This window comes from Condylostylus longicornis, unplaced genomic scaffold (genome assembly GCF_029603195.1).
Source record: "Condylostylus longicornis isolate FDR11 unplaced genomic scaffold, ASM2960319v2 ptg000004l, whole genome shotgun sequence".
Lineage (NCBI taxonomy): Eukaryota > Metazoa > Arthropoda > Insecta > Diptera > Dolichopodidae > Condylostylus > Condylostylus longicornis.
The window spans coordinates 17,054,726-17,074,462 of NW_026577973.1; the positions used below are offsets into that span (position 1 = coordinate 17,054,726).

The 19,737-nt window shown below is 27.5% G+C and overlaps 1 protein-coding gene across 2 annotated transcripts in view; it reads right to left on the reverse strand.

Annotated features, from left to right (window-relative positions):
* The window catches only part of LOC129614583 (cell adhesion molecule Dscam2), a 155,239-nt gene that overhangs the window by 88,896 nt on the left and 46,606 nt on the right, over nt 1-19,737 (reverse strand). For both annotated transcript variants that reach the window (XM_055529286.1, XM_055529295.1), the window contains exons 4-7: nt 18,107-18,249; nt 12,789-12,950; nt 10,253-10,402; nt 6,235-6,355 (exon numbers count right to left, since the gene is read on the reverse strand). In XM_055529286.1, the coding sequence (XP_055385261.1) occupies nt 6,235-6,355; nt 10,253-10,402; nt 12,789-12,950; nt 18,107-18,249 (576 nt within the window). The remainder of the gene's footprint in view (nt 1-6,234; nt 6,356-10,252; nt 10,403-12,788; nt 12,951-18,106; nt 18,250-19,737) is intronic.

Sequence of the window (19,737 nt, forward strand, 5' to 3'; positions counted from 1 at the left end):
AGTCAATTTGCTCTTGTTTTTTTTTGGTTTGTGTCTTTTTTGTTCTATTTTAGACAAGATAGTCTACATGACATAGACGTCTTTCATATATTCATACATACATTGATTGCGGTTTAAATTAACTTGTTTCATAATTTCCCGTACAAACAGCTTTTTATTCAAATAGAATATAATTTTATTTTACGGCGTATAGAAACATTTATGTACTTATAATAAAAAATCTAATAACATAATAAATAATCACATAATAAGTATATTATTGTATATATTATACATATATAAATGAATGTAAGTATGTATGTATATTTACCAACCTAATGGAAAAAAAAAACAAGAAAAACTTTTTTATGTCAGTTGCCATTCGTGGTTTTAAGATTCATATTTTCTCCTCATGAATTTTCTTTATAAATTTAATTTCTTTCATTCATTTCATACATAAGATTTTAGTCCCTTCTTTGCCCCCGCCACTCCCTTTTAAGATCTATGTGGTTAAAGGAGGACGATAAATAAGTGAAAGAGTAGTAATTTAAAATTGAAATTTTTATAAGAATGAATAAATAAATGTAACTTAGTGTTTTTCGAAAAAAAAAAGCAAAAAATAAAATTTGTAATTTACAGTGATATTTTTTGTACATATGTATGTGTATGAAGACATAAAATGTTGAAAAGTTGGAAGAAGAAAAAAAGATCATAAATAAAATTCATTAAACCATAAAATGGAAAAGTTTTCTTTATGGAAGAGATGAAAAGTAGAGGTTTCGCTATACATTTTTGTTAATTTATTTCATATACATATATAGTACTTACACATAAATACATATACTTATAACGGTAGTGCGTACTCATATATTTGTTATACATATTTACATATATGCAATTTTCAATACTTATTTAGTGAAAACTTATTGTTTTGCTAAACAATTACCATTTTATAAAATTAGGTTGAAATGCATATATACATACATATGTATAGATGTATATACATTGATAAAACATTATTATAGAATACATTTCATATATGTGTGTATTTAAAATATAAAGGAAAACTTTTTAAAATGTTATTAAAAATAATGTTTTGGAAAAGTTTTTTTGTTCAGGAAAATTTTACTTGAACTTTTTTTTAGAATTTAAAATTTTAATATAATTCCAAAATTCTTGAAAATTAGATTCCAAAAGAGCACAATATGACAACTAACAATAATATTTATAAATATTTTCATAAGCTAATCAAAATGAATAAAAGATAAAATAAAATAAATTAAATTAGGACACTAACAATGATTCCCCCTACATATTCAAGCGCACATTTATAAAATTATCGAATGAATAAAATTTTTTTGTACCGGATTTACTTCATAAATTTTATAGCTTAAAATAAATTTTGGGGTTCCAGGAAAATTTTAAAATATTTTGAACTTGAAAGAAATCACTACATTTAAATTTTTCATTCATTCTGCAAGAAATTTGATGTATAATTTATGCAATCTTTTATTTATCATGACCATTTTTAATTTAAATTGCATAGATTTTATAAGTTTTTCGGAAAAAGCAAGCTCTATTTTATCACATTCTTCTTTTAATATAGATTTCAATACGGTTTTGCTTGAAAACGTCCTAGTCTTAATGCGTTTTTCCAGCAAATCCCGTATATCCTCAATCAAATTGAGGTGGTGTATTGAAACATTATTGTAGAACAGCCAAGATTAAACTTTATTATGTTTGGGATCATTGTATTGGTAAAATCTCCAATCGGCTGTAGTTTCAATTCAGTTTTTTTGCATACTTCGGTAAATTAAGTTTTAATATATCATTTACAAATTTTGGTGCATGTTCCATCAACATCAATTAAAAGCAATACTTCAGCAGCTGAAAATGAGCCATAGACCATTATAGGACCACCAATTGCTCAAGGGTTAATACTAAATTTTTTAAACGTAGTTCCTGACTGGGTGTTCTCCATCCAAATGGTTTACCATCACAACCAAAAAGATTTAATTTACTTTCATCAGTAAATAAAGCATTTCTCCGGAAAAAAAAAATTCTTATTTTGGTGCTCTTTTTCAAAATTTAATCATTTCAATTTATTGATCTAACTAATAAAGGGAATTTTTCTTGGTTTACGACCATGTAAGTATTCCATATGTAGCATATTTCTGATGGTTTGATTGCACTTTTTTCCCACGTCTTCTGCCGCTAAAACTGAACCACTTAAAAATAGAGCTTGCTTATATTTTTTAATCAAAAAACTTTGACCGCTCTCCTTAAAAATTTCGTTGTGTATTTCTTCAAGCTTATTTATTAGTATGTTTATTGAGTTTTAAAGCATTTAATTATTTTGTGGGATGTAGAATGATTTCTGTTAACTATAGCAGATATGTATTTCCCGAACAGGTCTTTTTGTTTTTAAAATGTTCTATTAATGATTTTCTTATTTCAATTCATATTTGTTTCGCTATCATTGAAAGTTGATACGATAATTTACGAAAACAAACTTACTAAAACTTTCATACAACTACGCAGAACAGACGGATGGCGTAAACAAAGGTACAAGCTGAAATTATACTCCAAGTTATGGAAGCTAGTTTTACTTTCAATGTAATGTTAGCGTAATGTGAAACGTTAGTTCCAATGATAATGTAACGTTAACAATAATAGTGTAATAATAATAGCTCGGAAAAAAATATCACAGCCAAATTTTCAATTTACGCAAACATGCATACGTAGTTTAAGGTATTTAAATATGTTTCAATTTAGGTGTTTCAATATTATAAACATCTTACTTATAATAACCGCACCTGTATAAAAGCAAGACGTAAAAAAATTCGAATCTGCCACATTCTGATTGTTCTGAAAAAATAGTATAGGAGTTAATTATATAACGTATTACTTAGATCACTTCAGTTGACAATATCACAGATTTTGTAAGAATATTGAGTAAGGAGTATTCTTGATAAACGAGATATCGTAATTATTTCGAACTTTAAAAGCAGTTAATATGATGTACAGAATCTGCAGAGTGAAAAATGCATAATAGCCATTTCCCTTGAGTTTTTCATAAAAATTTGGATAAGATTTTTGATTTACTCTCTGAGCCTGATGGTCTGATAAATATGAGTATATGACATTAGTTTTCTGTATAAGATCTAGATTTATATACATACATACGTACATACATACATACACTTATTTTTTTGGATATTTTTGTTGAAAAAAGGACATAATTTTATTTATTTGATATTTCTAAGCTTCCAAAACAATAACGTATATAAATTGCATTTTACACATTCACATACTTAAAATTAATGGAACATAAATAATTTTTTCATATTTTATTGCTACATACATAGGTACTATTTTGTATCATTAACCTCCTTTTCTATTTCCTCTTAAGAAATTCAAGAGGATACTTGAAGGTGCTTTTTTATTTGTTACAAACATTTTTGATATATCTATATTATACCGTAAACGTGTATACGTTCGTATACATACGAAGTACATTAATTTGAAAAAACATACTACATTTTTATTTTTACAATTTTATTTGTAACGCAAAAGCAAACAATAATTTCTTATTGTAATCAGCTACAAGTATTCCATTTAAAAGACATTCAAAACGTATCCTCTTAAACAACTGAAGCTATCAACTATACGAGGTCAATATACCGCATTACAAATAGAATAGAAAAAGAATGTTTGCACTCAAAAGTAAATGAATTTTTATTATCAACCATAACAGCACAAAAAAAAATAGAAGAATCACAGGGAAAATAATAGGAAAAAAAATGTTTGTATTCAATTTTTTCTTTCCTTTATAATTTTCAACACACACACATATACATAGATTTTTCTTACTTATTTTATTGTGTTTGTGTTGTGTGTTTTGCTTTTTTATATTTAAACAAATTTGTTTGGTTTAATTTTTTTTTTCTCCGTTTATGTTGCAAAATATTTTTACATTTTCATTCAAATTTCCGAAAATTTATTTTCGTTTTTTTTTTTCGTAACATTTTTAAACCACACAAAAAATTTCTCTCATGAGGTGAATAAATTTTTTTCTCACATTCATATAAGATGTTCAAAACGTTGCACATACACTGTTGATGAAAAGTGTTTTTAGAAGTTTGTGAAAAATTTCTATAAATAATGTCCTAATACTCGTGTAGACAACATTCTTCTTTGAAAAGCCGAATGAGCAAAAACAGTTACTTACTCATACAAATTTAAGTAATAGCAACATTCTATAAATTTTCCATATTAGTAACGTGTAGGATTTAGTTGCAAAATAATTTTCTGAGAAAATTATGAAAAGTCCAACAGTTTTTCTTATTGACCCGCAATTAATAATCTCATCTGAAATATTTCGAACTAAAATGTTGCGATAAGGAAACCACATGACTCATTTAGGACAAGTGAATATAATTTTAAACAGCAGCTCAATGACCTAACCATATATTTAGACTAAAACTCAAAGTTATCTACCAAAAAGGCAAATCATGGCATAATGGGCGCGGTTCAATTCATTTCATCATTTTCTTTAGCCTTGATTTCTAAAAACATTAAAAAACAGGTTGTTGCTATTCATAGAAAATTTGGATCATACCAATGGTTTCTCTAAAGACGCAAATTTTCCTTTAACACATCAAATTGATTTATTGCTCAATTTATCAAAATTATATTTATAATGCAATAAAAAAATTATTGAATACCCTTTGTACAGGAAGAGAAATTGAAAAGTATTAACAGTCGAATTCGACGGTTAAGTAAGTTTGTTAAGACAAATTATTGAAATATGGAAAACAATATTACTCTTTCAAAGAAAAAAAATGCCGAAAATTGAAATTTTGCTCATTTTGCGAATTGAGAACATAAGCGGAGGCTGAGAAAGCAAGATAATAGCAATTTTTGTTGTTTTCAAATTTATTTCAATGAACATTTCCATTTTCAATATATTTCCATGCTTACTTCTTCTGCCATTTGTATTGAACCTACGAACTTTCAAAATTAAAATAAAACTTTTTTTACAAAACATAAATTAAAATTGGAAGTCTTCTAAAAAGAAAATTTTCTTCCTATAAATATTCCTTACAAACATGCCTTGTTATCAATAAAAGAATTCAAATATTCCTTATTTATCTAAGGATTTTTAAAAATGGTTTTGTACACAAACTTATTTTACTCTATTTTCCTTTTACAATAAAATCTTTGACATTCTTTTAGCGATCACTTCATAAATTTAAATCAATATAAAATACTAGAAAGCACTTAAGAGCTATCATGGAGCATAGAAAATTTTCTTTTTAGAACCGAAAACAAAAATAAAAAATAAAAGTTTGTAATGACAAAGAGGAAAATATTTTCTGTTTATTGAATAAAAGAACCGTCGCTCTGTGTTTTTTTCTTTCCTTTTTTAACGACCACATTGCATACAATAAGGGAGGTTATGTGATTGCACTAAATTTCGAATGTCGTGTTTTCGGTGGGAACGCACTTCTCGCCATATTATGGAAGCGTAAACAAACTATTTTTGAAGAGAGATTGGTCTGCCGGTCTATCGGTCTGTGTGCCTACGCATGTATTTCAAGTTCGGCTAAGTGAGTGTTAATTTTTGAATGGACTATGTGGCCGATCTTACATTTTTGCGTATATAAAGAGAAATTATCAACCAATTTCCTTGAAATTCAATATTCAAATTCGAGGTGTTAAATGAATCTATAAATTTGGTCAGGTCAGAGCTGGAAAACCGAACTGAGTGCCGATTTTGCATTTTCTACCATATCTATCAAACGGATTTGGTGGAATTCCTTGAAATTTGATATTTGAATTCTGGTTATTACCGAAACTAACTGGTGAACTTTTGAGCGAATTCGAGTAGCACAAAGTAAAATTTTACTAAGAGCCAAATTTATACTTTTCCAGGTATTTTAACTAAAAATGTGCTAACATCCATAAAATTGAATGAAACTGTTCAAAAGGCGCTTTCACAATTTTTTGTTTAACACTTTCGCTAAACTATGCAGTCAATGCAGTCGGTTATGTGCTGATCACATCAGATTTTTTTTGACTTTATACAATTTTTAGACGGTTCACGTCTTACTTTTTCGTATGCATATGTGAATATTTCTGTTCATCACACATACTTTTTGTTTTTTAAAAAATTACATATACAAATAAGGCATCCTCTAAATAAGATCACAAAAATACGAATATATTGTATATATGTACTTGAATACTTACGTGAAAACTGGTAAAGGATTTCCTTGTATATTACAGGGTAGATGAACATCATTTCCGCGTTCCACAATTATTTCTGTTACTGGTTTTTGTGTTGTGCGTGGTGCCATATTTTTTCCCAACTCTAAAAAATAAAGACAAAAAATAATTATAAATTTTTTCTTCCTTCATTTCCGCATTAATTTAGATTTATTTTTTATTTTTGTTTTTAAATAATTTCTTTTGTATTTTCTCAAGTATTGTTATTAAATAAAATATGCATAATTGTGTAAACGTCCGCATTTGTTCCGGAAAACTGTTATATGTATGTAAAATCTACATAATATTTTTATGAAAATTATTTTTAATTTTCCTATTCTTATTTCCTTAAGCATTTGCACTTAAGGAAACTCTTAGGATTCATTATTAAATAAAAGGATTAAAAAATTTTCCCTCTTAGAACATCAAAAATTAGTTTTGATTGCATATGTATATGTTAAAAAAAAGGACAATCATTTTGACAACTCGCGAAAACTCGATATTGCCTTATTTTCGCTATATCACAAGCATTTTAATAGCTTAGTAAATATTTTATTGTTAAATGCATAAACATTTATTGTTTACGCATATTTTGCAAGAGCTTTAATCACTGAACTTTATCACTAAATTCTAATGATAGTACAAAGAACGGTGGATGAATTGAAGTTAAAATAATTATTAAACAATAAAAAATTCTTTAAAATTTCAACTTTTTTTGAAACGTGCTAAAAAATTCTATGAAAAAAATATTTGGATTATTATTCTGAATTAGTACAATATTGCTGTATTAGGAGCAGTATATCAAAACAAGCTGCTGTGTGTATTCAATACTGTGTATAATTAAAAATTCTGATATGAAAAATGTTGTTTTAAAAATCAAAGCAACACACAAAAATGTTGACTTTTTTAAACCCTTTATAAGCAAATTCTTAAAAATTTCCCATGAATTAAAATCCTTTCTTAAAAATTTCGTGCCAAAATATATTTTGGTGTAGATAGTCGGTAAATTATTGATCAAATACTATTCTAATGTGATTTAAAATTAACCATAAATAAAATTTTCGGCTTTTTCAAGCTGCTTAATTAGGTATCTATTTTGTATACCCTTTTTGTTTAATTTTAATCTTTAATAAAAAGGAAAAAGTTTTCCACTTCAAAAAATTTCACTTGGAATTTCAAAGGGTTTATCTATCCTATTGGTTCTTTTTCATCAAAAAGAAAAATAAAATAATGATAAAAAATATTTTATTTAATTTAAAAAGCAACTTTTCTCATAATCGCATCCAAGAATAACAAAAAGAAACTTTATTAACTCAAAGAAAATTTTTTAGCCTTTTCAACTTTTCAACACATTTTTCACAGTTCATTTTCTGCTTTTTCTTGTGATTAATTTTTTTTTCTTCAATTTACACAAATTCGCCTTTTCTTATCTTTAATCTTAAATATTTTTAAAAAATTTCATATTTAACTCTAAAATATTTTAAGAATCATTTGAAATTTGTTAATCAATATCCAAATTAAATTTATTATATGGCTTCCAGCTATTAAGCAAAAACATAGAAACAAAATGTTAATGCTGATGATTATGATGATTAAAGACATGATTTTTGTATAGGTGAATGATATTTTAACCCGAAGTTATTGTTAATGAATGAATCCTTAAAACTTCCTTTTAATTTTTTTTTTTGTTTTTACTGTTTTCTTCTTGTTCTTAACTTATGTTTATTACTCGTATAAAACAACATACACACACATTATCTGGTTTTCTTCCTTTATTTTATTTTTCTCTATATTAAAATATTGTATTGCATGTTTTTTATTCAATGTTTGCTAGCGAAAACTTTTGTTTTTTTTTTTCCAAACACAATATGATTGCATCATTATATTAATTACTAGACAGTACCTATATAGTCTACAAAATAACAAACTCGTCATAACTTTATTCACCCGTAAAAGGTAAATAAAAAAAAATTACAAAAAAAAAAGAAAAGTTTTATAAGGGAAACCTGTCGTACCTTTCCCAATGAAAACAGAAACAAAATAAAATAACAGATTTTTGTTTTTATCATACCTTATTGTTATTTTGTATATAATGTTTTAAAACTGGTAAGTGTAAGTAAGTACAGGGTGCAATACCGAAAGCGAGTTTTTAATTTGAAATCTCAAAGAGTTATAGGAGAGCAATGCTCAAGTCCCCTATACTAATTGATAAGAAAACTCGGGTTAAAACAATAGTTTGTAAAGCAGAGCATTGTCCTGGAAATTCACAATGAATGGACAATAATATCTAATTTTTATGTTGGCGGAATTTAATTAATATATGTGCGGTTTCGGCATTACTGCCAAAAAATGAGAATAGAAAAAATATTCAATTAGGTAAAATAAAACAAAAGAAAAAGTTTATGTACAAATAACCTCCACACATATGGTTTCCTACCTTTCTCACCAATGATATTCATGGCTACTCATAATATTTAATAATTGTAGTTCAATATCCGTTCTTTAATTATTAAATGTACACTTAAAGCCCGATCGTGTGCCTCGCTTTTTTATTCACTTTCAAATCAGAGAATTCTGTTTTTGTAATTTTATTTTTCCAATAAGTTTTCTCTCGTACGAACGTATGTCCGAAGGATATACTAAATTTGCCTTACCGTTTGTGAAGCTGAGAAACAATGGTCTGCGATATAGACTCAAGCGTATGCTTTTGATCAGCATCGAATTCTGAGTCGATTTAACTTTGTCTTTTCATCTGTCCGTCCGTCATAACGATAACTCAAAAACTAATTGGGCTAAGTTCACCAAATTTTCACAAATGATTTATAATAGTGAATGTCAGAATCCTATTTAAATTGGATATGATCAGGGTACTAGTTCGGGTAGCTGCCATACAACTTCAAAATTTATTTGGCTATATCTCAGAAACTATAAAAGTTGTGGTATTGAAATTTCGCACAAACGAATATATTAGTAGGGCCAGTGTGTCTCATAAAAGTCGTTGAAATTATTTGGCTCCTTCTGGTACCTTCCATATAACTTCAAAAGTTATTTGACTGTATCTCAGAAACTATAAAACATTGAAATTTCGTGCAAGTAAATATATTAGTAGAGGCAATGTGTTTGATAAAAGTCGATGAAATTGCTTGGCTCTTTCTGATAGCAGCCATACAACTTCAATGGCAGTTTGGCCATATCTTAGAAAATATTGAAAACACAGTACTGAAATTTTGGATAAATTAATATGGTAATACAGCAACTTAAAGTATGTCCCACAGCAAGCTATGACAAATTTATTCGCACATATAGGATAACAAATTCGTACGGGTATCACAGAGTTGGCACGGTAAACTGTACTTTTTCTCATTGTTTTTAAAATCGCTAAAAGCAAAAACTATTGCATTATAACAACAAGTTCAAAAAGAGTCTTCAAAAAGTTGAAAACTCTAAAATATAATTACACTTTTGTATGCTATGTTACAAAATTTGACATTACAAATTTATTCATAAAATCGCTACAAAAACTGTTAAGAAAAACGTTAAAGACAAACGATATAATAATGGTTTCATTTCGAAGTTTTCGAATCGGCTATTTGGCACCCTGTATTTCAAAACAAAAACAAACTAACTATACGTAATATTATAATAATAAAAAACACCTGTCTACAAGCATTTATATACGTGCAAACATTATCCTTGTTTTATCCTTTATTAATGTATAGTATTGTATAGTAACACAATATTGCGTAAACAATTTTATACACATTTCTTTTGTTGTTTCTGTTTCATTCTCTCTAATATATAAAAATAAAAAAAATTGTGCTATAATAACAAAACGGAGACCTGTTAGGTTCTTTTAACCATTATTACTGCTATTGTTATTGTTTTTACTCTTCTTGCCTTTATTATAATATTTGTTTTTTTTTTTGCAGTTAATACTAATACTTATTTATAAATATTTATATAGAGAAAAAGAAAACAAAGAAAATAACAATAAAATTCTCACCTTTAAAAGTCAATGATACTGAATCACTTCGTTGTCTCTCCCCACTTAACGTATTCGTTGTAAGGCAGGAAAATTTAACTATAGCATCTTCTGAACGTACTGAACGAATGTACAAATCTCCTGACGATGATAATACAACATACCTTCCAGCTTTATCATAAAAATGAAAGAGGAAAACAAAAAGAAAAGAAGTGTAAAATGTTAAAAAAAAGAACAAAAACAAAGACAAAAATATTTGAAAAAACATTAAAAATTTATGGGTACGTATAGTTTCAGGACCTTTTTCACACAATTTTCCTGCTTTCACAGATTGTTTTTCATTTGCTTTTATTGTTTTCTTTTGCACATGTTATTGTACAGGTATACGTACATTATATAATGAAAATAGATCTAATAGAAAATTATTAATACGTGTTTTTATTTTACACTCCTAAATTTTGAAAAGTTTATGAAATTTTTATTTAGTGGATTTAGTGAAAAATTAAGAAATAACATACAAAATGTAGTACATTACATTTTATGAGTGCTGCCTGAATACATAAGTGCATTAAAATTAATTTTTTACATTCTTTAAAAGTTACAATTGAACAGATTTACTGAAATTATCAATTTGTTCTCTTCATATATTTGGAAACTAAATCGGAGCACAATCGTTTATCTGACTTTTTATGTGCCGATTAAGAAGAAAATCAGCACGTGTAATATGTTAATTGTACAATTTGCGGATAAGAAATTTTTTTCGTATTTTAGTCACCATTCATCAATTTTCTTTTAAGATGACAGTATCAGTTAATATTTTGAGAAAAAATGAGAAAATCAAAAATTAAAGTAATTGTAAGAAAAGGTAGAGCTTGTCGTGTCAAATTTGTAACACTACAAATGTTTCTTAAAAGTTATATTGCGATAGCTGATTATTTTTATGCCAGTAAAAACTTTTATTCCTTGCTATCCAAATTTTAGAATAGAGACTCAGCAACTAAATTTGATCGTGTGAAATTTGAAATAAAATTAAAATATTTTTGCTACCATAACCTGATAAAAGAAGCTACCATAAACTGATGTCGTCTTGTTGTAAACCATTTCGCAAAGTTACTCGGCAGCTACTATAAGAACTACTATAACTTTTGAAGTGAACATATTATTCGAATTTGAAATCAACTGCTCTTTAGCAATTTTTGCTTGATTTCATTAAAACCTTATATGCTTAACTTACTGCATTTTTGAATTATAAATGAAACAGATGAACAGTATTTGTCTGAACAACTCGGACTTCATACTATTAAAACAACTCAGAATTCATCATTGAGAAAAAATACATACGTGTGGCCGAAAAACTTGTAAAATAAATATAGACGCTTCTATTTCTTAGCGTTATAAGAGGACTCGTAAGATTGTAATACATTTCGAAAATGCATTTATAAGGTTACAACAGCAAATATTCTTTTAAATTTACTGTGTAGTTCTTCAGTATCTCAATAATTAATGAGCAGATATACCCTCATTTCATCACTAATTAGTCAAATAGTTTCTCTATGTTTGATATTCATTCAATAACTTTATCGAACATTTCCAAGAAACTTTGAGTGGTATGGGAGATTTTTTAATCACATCCAGGAAAATATTCTTTAAAAAATTTTATTTTGTTTCTGAAAGATTACAATATATTTTTGTAATTCTACTTGAAACTACTATTTATAAATTGATAATGATGGTTGATTGGTTGGTACATCTTATTCTTTTTAAATTTTTGAGATTATAAAGCAAATTTTTTCAAAACGGTATCAAAATGCAGCCCAAAAATATAATCCAATAATTATACACACAAAATTTTCTAAAATTTGACTTTAATAAAATTACAGGGCCTCGTGAATGCTAACCATGCTGTGTTCTTCAAATAGGAGCTGCAAAACTTTATTTAATTATTGTTTCTTAATTCATGAATTATGAAAATTATAAGTGACGTGAGCTCAAATTCCGAAACTGTTTGAAATCAATCTCATTATGAAATACACGATTTCACTGAAATTTAAATAAACTCGAATTTTTTTCTTCATTATAAAAGAAAAGTTAAGCGAAAAGAACTAAAAGTCTTCAAATTATAAGAAATTACACAACATTATTTACTTTAAAAAGAAAAGTTCCAGCTCCAAAATTTAATTTTAAAATATAATTTGTTACGAAGGACATGACTACCTTCATTCATTTATTTAATTTTAAAGGCAATCAATATAAGAGTAAAATAAAACAACACAAAATTTAATGCAATTCAATCAATAAACAGCAATATTTTGTATCTTTAGAACATTGTATATATGAAGCACAATCAACTTGCAGTAATCGAACTAATTTCCGGGAAAAACTTTTTTCTTTTTCTCTCTTTCTTTTTCTTTTGTTTTCCACTGTGTTCGGAAGGATAGAAGTATCAAAAACTATACATAAATATTTTATTTAAAATTTATTATTTTCCATATAAATTTTATCTACTATTTTATCACATTATATACGATATTTGTATGTACATATATAAATCACTTACCAATATCTGATAAATCAGGTAATAGAACTTCATCTCCTTTATACCAACTCGATACTGTGACATATTGTTTAACGTACTCTGGTACAACACACCTCAACAATGCTGAATTACCCATGTATACTTCCGTGTTATCGACTCGGACATGAAAATTTCTACGTATAACTGTAAAACAATAAAATATATAACAATGCCATGTATAATGTGTAGGGATGCAATGTACATAATACACTTACATAACGTTCATATAATGTATAAATGTACGTTATGTAATTTCAAAAATATTTTTTAATAAAAGTAAGGTATTTCCTTTTAACAACATCAAAGTGAGAATAATAGTGATTCTTAAGCATATAAGTATATTGGAAAAAACAATTCGTTCGAAATCACCTGAGAAAGACCATTAAAATTAAAATTTCTGTGGGCGGTAAGAATTACAAATTGTAAGCGACAACAATGCTAAAAATTATTGATATATTTTGTATTATGCAGGTTTTCAAGGCAATTATCATCCCAGATCTTTCGACCAATCACTAAAAATTTAGGAAATTGGAAATAATGTTCAGATGTTCTAAAAAGGCGGAAACATGGAAATGGATATCTTTTAATACCCAAATTAATTTTATTTTACAAGATGTTCTCAATGAAAATTATATGAAAAAGAGAAGGCGATGCCATTGGATATTATCATTTTAAATAATAAAGTTGGGTCAAACCAATGGTTTGTATTGTAGCACTTTTCCCTTCAACAAGTGAAAATTCTGCTTTTAAATACAGTCTGTGTATACCTATCAAGCTATTAAAATTATTTTCATTCATATTTAACTATTTCTAGGATTGCATATATTTAGGATGATGCATTCATGCAGTCTTTGAAATAAAGCAAAAATTAATATAAAGTGGGGTTAACATAATGCTCGATTTTAAGGATTAATTGTGTGAGTTAAGAAAAATAATTATATTTTTTAATGTTATATAATTTACCGTTAGCTTTTCGTGTTTATAGAAATTTGAAAACGTTTGCGGTTTCGGAAATATAAGGCGCCAAAAATTCAAATTTTACAAATTTCAAGAGGCGATAACTTGAGAGGGGGTGGAGATGGAAAAAAATTTTCTTCTAACGAAATGAACTATTTGTTAATGTCTATAAGCCCCTAAAATTTCAAGCTTCTACAGGCTGGGGTGTAGAAGAAAAATGAAATCAAAAATTTGGAAAAAAAAGACTTTAGATAACGGTAAATTTGAACGGCCATTTTGTTTTTCTAAAGTTTAACTATAGTGTATCGCGCTAGGGGAAGCAAGCCGCTGCCTTTATGCGTTTGCAAAATTTCAAAAATGCTTATGGTTTCATTGCAACAAGTAATTAAAAAAGACCATTTTTAGGGTTTTGGGGGGGTATAACTTTTAGAGGGGGGGGGAGATAGGTAAAAATTTGGTTCTACGGAAATAAGTTTCTAATAAAGACCTATGTACGTACAAAATTTCAGCTTTCTATCTTCAAGGGTGTAGAAGTTTTGTAAACAGACACACGGACAGACGGACGGACGGACGGACGGACGGACGGACGGACGGACGGACAGAGTGAAACTAATAAGCACTTTTTTCAAAATTTTTTTGGAAAAGTGCTAAAAAGGTACTGACAATTCGAGAACACAAGTAGGTGCAGAAAATTTTGTAAAAAAATTGAATCATCTTTAGAATATCAAGTGCACGAAGTTTACGAAAAATTATGCTTACAGTAATAGACAACTTTTAGTTGATCTGCTTGCAGCTGCTTCTTGCTTTCTTTAACAAATACATTTTTCTATATTAATCAAAAATTAAAAACGATTAACAATATTGCAGATGAGATTATATTTCTCATTCACATTTCAATTTTATCATTAACCATATAGAACAACCGTTGCCCCATTTTAGTAATTTGTCATCGTAAACATAAAATAATGATTTTCGCACATCAATTCATAAAAATTTTCTCTGTTTATCTTTTAACCGATCGCGACGAATGTAATAAATTGGGGTATTGTCATAGTATAAAATTTCACAAGCCAAGTTTTCAACGAACAAAATTTTACTTTGTCATGGAAAAAACGTTAATATAGACTGTCTTCGTGTGTCTCAATTTTAATTGAATTGTTTTCGATAAAAATTTGTGTTTGGTTTCTTACTCACTTTTGAAAGTTAACATGATCTCATTGTTCAACATGGTTAATTCAGAATGACCGATCTTTAGGCACATCTGTTCCAACTTCTTAAAACTTTATTAAGGTATAATTTTACATTTAATAATTTATTTTCATAAAATTTTCTTCTAATTTTCATACTTTAAGCCTGTTGGCAATAAACTTGTCATGAAAATAAAGTTATATGAAAAGAACTTCAATGAAGAGCCAGATATCTTCTACAAAAGCATAGGAGTTCCAAATATATTGAAATTCAGTTAACACAAGACATTGCCTTTATTAGAATAAGTGAATAAAAGAAAATATGTGACGTGGTCTCTCATTTGCTGGCCGCATCACATTTTTTTTTGTTCCATTAAAAACAACCAACTCGTTATTTAATTAAAAAAATATAACTGTATACGCACTTAACTATTTTCCGGCAACTATCTATAATTACCATTAAACCTTCTCATTTTAGAGTAACAATTTTCTTCCTTTTTACATTACTACCTAAAAGTTACATCCACGGATTCTCATTTTTATATTTTTAAGTACATTGAAATGCAAGTGCCTATAATAAAGGAAATCAGAATAAAAATCGGAAGAGAAAAATTCGCTGGTTACAAACATTTTTCAATATTTATTTTCTTTTTATCATTTATTTTTTGTTTCACTTCAACACATCATAAAATAGGGTTTGCTATTTCATATCCGGACTTAAAGCTAAACAATATGGACATGTAAAAAAAATTTAATATTCAAGTGTGTATTTTGTACTTTTGCAAACCTTTAATAAATACTGAAAAATAATGACGTTCATTTTCACAATACTGTGATTGTTCTACGTGTAAGGCGTCGCAAATATCAGAATTCCGGAAATATAGTTTTTAAACTTGAATTAATAATTGAGTTTTATGGAAAAATTTTTGAACTTCCATAAAAAGAGAACATTAATAATTAAAGTTTATTAACAAATTGGGTTTTTATGAATAACTTTGCTTCTGCAGCATAATAATAAAATAAAAAATCATAAATTTTAGCCAATCAGAATTCCAAATAATTTTTAATTAGATATGTCAACGGGTAAAACATGACTTTTCAATTATGTTAATTAGAAAATGACAAAGACGACTTTTAATTAACTTTTACCGCCTACATATTAATTATTAAATGAAATAAATGGGAAGAATATGTGAAACGATTTTCAAATTTAGATTGCATACTTTTAGGCAAGCAGAACAATTTTCATTAGTTACTAAGATTTTTTCCCGCACGAACTCTATTTAATTTTGTTTCATTCAAAGTAATGGTTCGAGTAACTGTTTCACAACTCTCTAAAATTAATTCAATCATATTTCGCGACTGCAAACTGTCACACTATTAAATTTCCCATAATTAAAGCAAGCAACAGGGCTAATGATTCCATTAAAATTTTTTGTGGTTCTAGAAGTCTTGCAATTTCATAGCTATAAGGTGAAGAGATTCGAGTTTTACATAAATGAGTGATATGATAGGACCAATATTCTAGTAAAACAGTTGTTATTGTGATTGTGGATGTACAAGTTAATTAGCTAAACAACAACTGCCATACAAAAATAAACTGCATTAGACCCATATAAGTTATAACGGTTAAAACATTCGTACCGGAATCACAGATTTAGCACGGTCAACTCTATTACCGACCGTATTGTGTAAACAATAGGTAGGTTATGTGATGTCAACAAATTTTGCATATCGAGTTTTCGGAGGGAACGTACTTCTCCATAGTAGGGAAGTGTAAATAAACTATTTTTAGCAACCTGTCGGTCTGTCGGTCTGTGTGTGCACGCGTGTATCTCAAGTTCGGCTGAACCGATTTTGATGAAATTTTATATGTAAGTTTATTTCCACCATGGCACGGATTGATCAACTTTTGGTATATATCAGGCCTCGGGAACTGCACTTTTTAGCGGGCCTGTTTTACATTTTTAAACATTTTAAAGAAAATATTCAACCGATTTATTTGAAATTTTATATATAAGCTCAGCTCGACCGTCCGCGAAAATTCCTATGTTTTAGAAAAACACAGGCATCGGCAACTAGACGTTTACTACGGGCCAAATGTACATTTTTGTGTATATAAAGAGACATAATCAACCGATTTCATTGAAATTTAATATATGAATTCCTCGTATTAAAACAAATGAACATATAAATTTTTTGGAAAGATCTGGGCTCGAAAATTGATTTGCGGGCCAATTTTACATTTTTCACCATTTTGAATAAAATATTCAACCGATTTATTTGAAATTTCATATATGAGCTTTGCTCGACCGTCCGTGAAAATTCCTAGCTTTTGGAACAAATCAAGCATCGGCAACTAGACGTTTACTACGGACCAAATGTACATTTTTGTGTATATAAAGAGAAATAATCAACCGATTGCATTGAAATTTACTATTTGAATTCCTCATATTAAAACAATGAACATGTAAATTTTTTGGAAAGATCAGGACTCGAAAACTGATCTGCGGGCCGATTTTACATTTTTCATCATATCTACGGAACGAATTGTTGAAATTTCTTGAAATTTGATATTTGAGTTCTGGTTGTTACCGAAACTAACTAGCGAGCATTACAGGGAATTCGGGTAGCACAAAGCGAAACCCTACTAAGAGCCAAATTTACATTTTTCTAGGTATGTTAACTATAAGCTTACTAATGTCCTAAAAATTTTAAAGAAAAATTTAACAGACATTTTTATAATATTCTGTAACACTTTCATTTAACTAGATAATACACAATGCGGTCGGTTATGTGCTGACCACATCAGATTTTTTTTTCTTGTTTTCAAAACTGATTGAAAAAGCATGTAAAAACTTTTCGATATACTTACAACCATGCAATATAAACGTTCATAAGTACATGAAAAATGTCATTTGAGCTTATTTATCCTTGCATTTACGTGAATTACCAAATTTCGTAAATTAATATTTTAAGAAAAAAACAGCAATCAAAAAGTAAAAATAACATTCCCAACATTCTTGTTCTCCTTACATAAATAACAAACAACCGAGAATTCAAATATGTTGTCTTGCTTTTAGAATCAATGTATCCATTCATTTATGTAAATAAACCTATTCAATTTACTATAGAAATACTTTAACAATACGTTACCTGCTTGAACTCTAACATTTCTACTTAAAATTGTTCCAGCTTCATTACTAGCTTTGCATCTGTATGTTGCTTCATGTACATCCGCACGAAAATATTGAGCAAGAAATGGTGGAAAATATAACGTTCCGTTTCCGGGTGTTTGTCTACATTTAAAATAAACAGAAAATTATAAGAATAAAAATTGAGTTGTGTTGAAACTACAATATTCAATAAATTATAACTGTATATAAAATAGTGCTATTTTTTCTTTCTCATTTTGTTAGGCATTTTGTCATCAGTTCTTTCATATAAAATTCTACAATACATTCATGAGTACGCAAAATAGGTTAAATAAAAAATTGCGAAAACAATAAAAATTTTTAGCATTTTTCACAAAAATGGAAACTTTTTGCTTTTTTAAATTACTCGAAACATACAATAAACATTTAACATATTTTTGTTTAAATGAAATTAGTAACACAAAATAATTATTATTTAAAGAAATCTGGCGTAGTCAAAACTTAAAATTATCAAAAGTTAAAATTATTTGATAAAATTTAAATTTAGCAACATTTAAAACACTTGCTGATTGAAAATTAATTTGACATTTTATTTTGTGTCTGTGTATCTCATAATATTCAATTTTACGTGCAATATAAGTATAATAGATTTGAAAATTTACTTGATTATTCAATATGGTAACACTGTGACCATTTACTTTTAGGCCTAAAGTTTACTTATGACTTACTTACGCAATTTGAAAATTTGTTAAATTACTTTAGATCACATATTAAATTGTGCCGTAATGAGTTTTTAATAAGAAACATAGAAAAGATAGAGAACCACATATATTAGATTAATTTAAGATCTTTCTTTTATCCAGTATTTCGCTCTTAATCCATACTTTGCTGGGACCGAAGTATAAACAAATTTTTTATTAATTGCTTTCTTATCAATCGTGTTGTTCATACAAATTCGAAAATATCATAATTAAGGCTAACACTTGCTTATAAATGGTAAAATAAGTTTATTTATTTATTACAGTCATGGTGGACGCATTCCCTGATCAAATTTAATTGACATTAAACCCAAAATATTAAAGAGATATTGGATGAAATTGAAAAGTTGAACCAAATAAAAAATAGCATCTTGTTTGTCACTAAGTTTTTCATAATTAAAATTAAAACCTTTAATATATTTATTACATCATATACAAAGGCATACAAATCAATAACGCTGAAATTTGATAAAAGTCGAACCATTTACATGATTATATGATCAGGTCTATCCGTAATCTTGAATTGCATTAATTCGGAACTCAAAATATTATTTAAAGAAATATTCCAAACTTCACGTAGCTACAAAAAATTCAATTTACAAAGATATATTATGTAATCCAACTATAAGGAACCCAACCATGAAATTATTCTAAAATTTTACAATTTTTCCTAATTAGGAAAACCCCGATAATTTTCTTCCACAATTTTACAATTCGTGCAATGCTGAAAGTACGAATCTTGCTTAACTATAAAAAATTTTTCACACAATACAATTATATTACAAAAAATTATTAGTAAGAATGGTAAGAATTACAATTGATATTGCACTTTGTTCCACTTTTAACTGTTATTTTTAGTTTAAACTAAAACTAA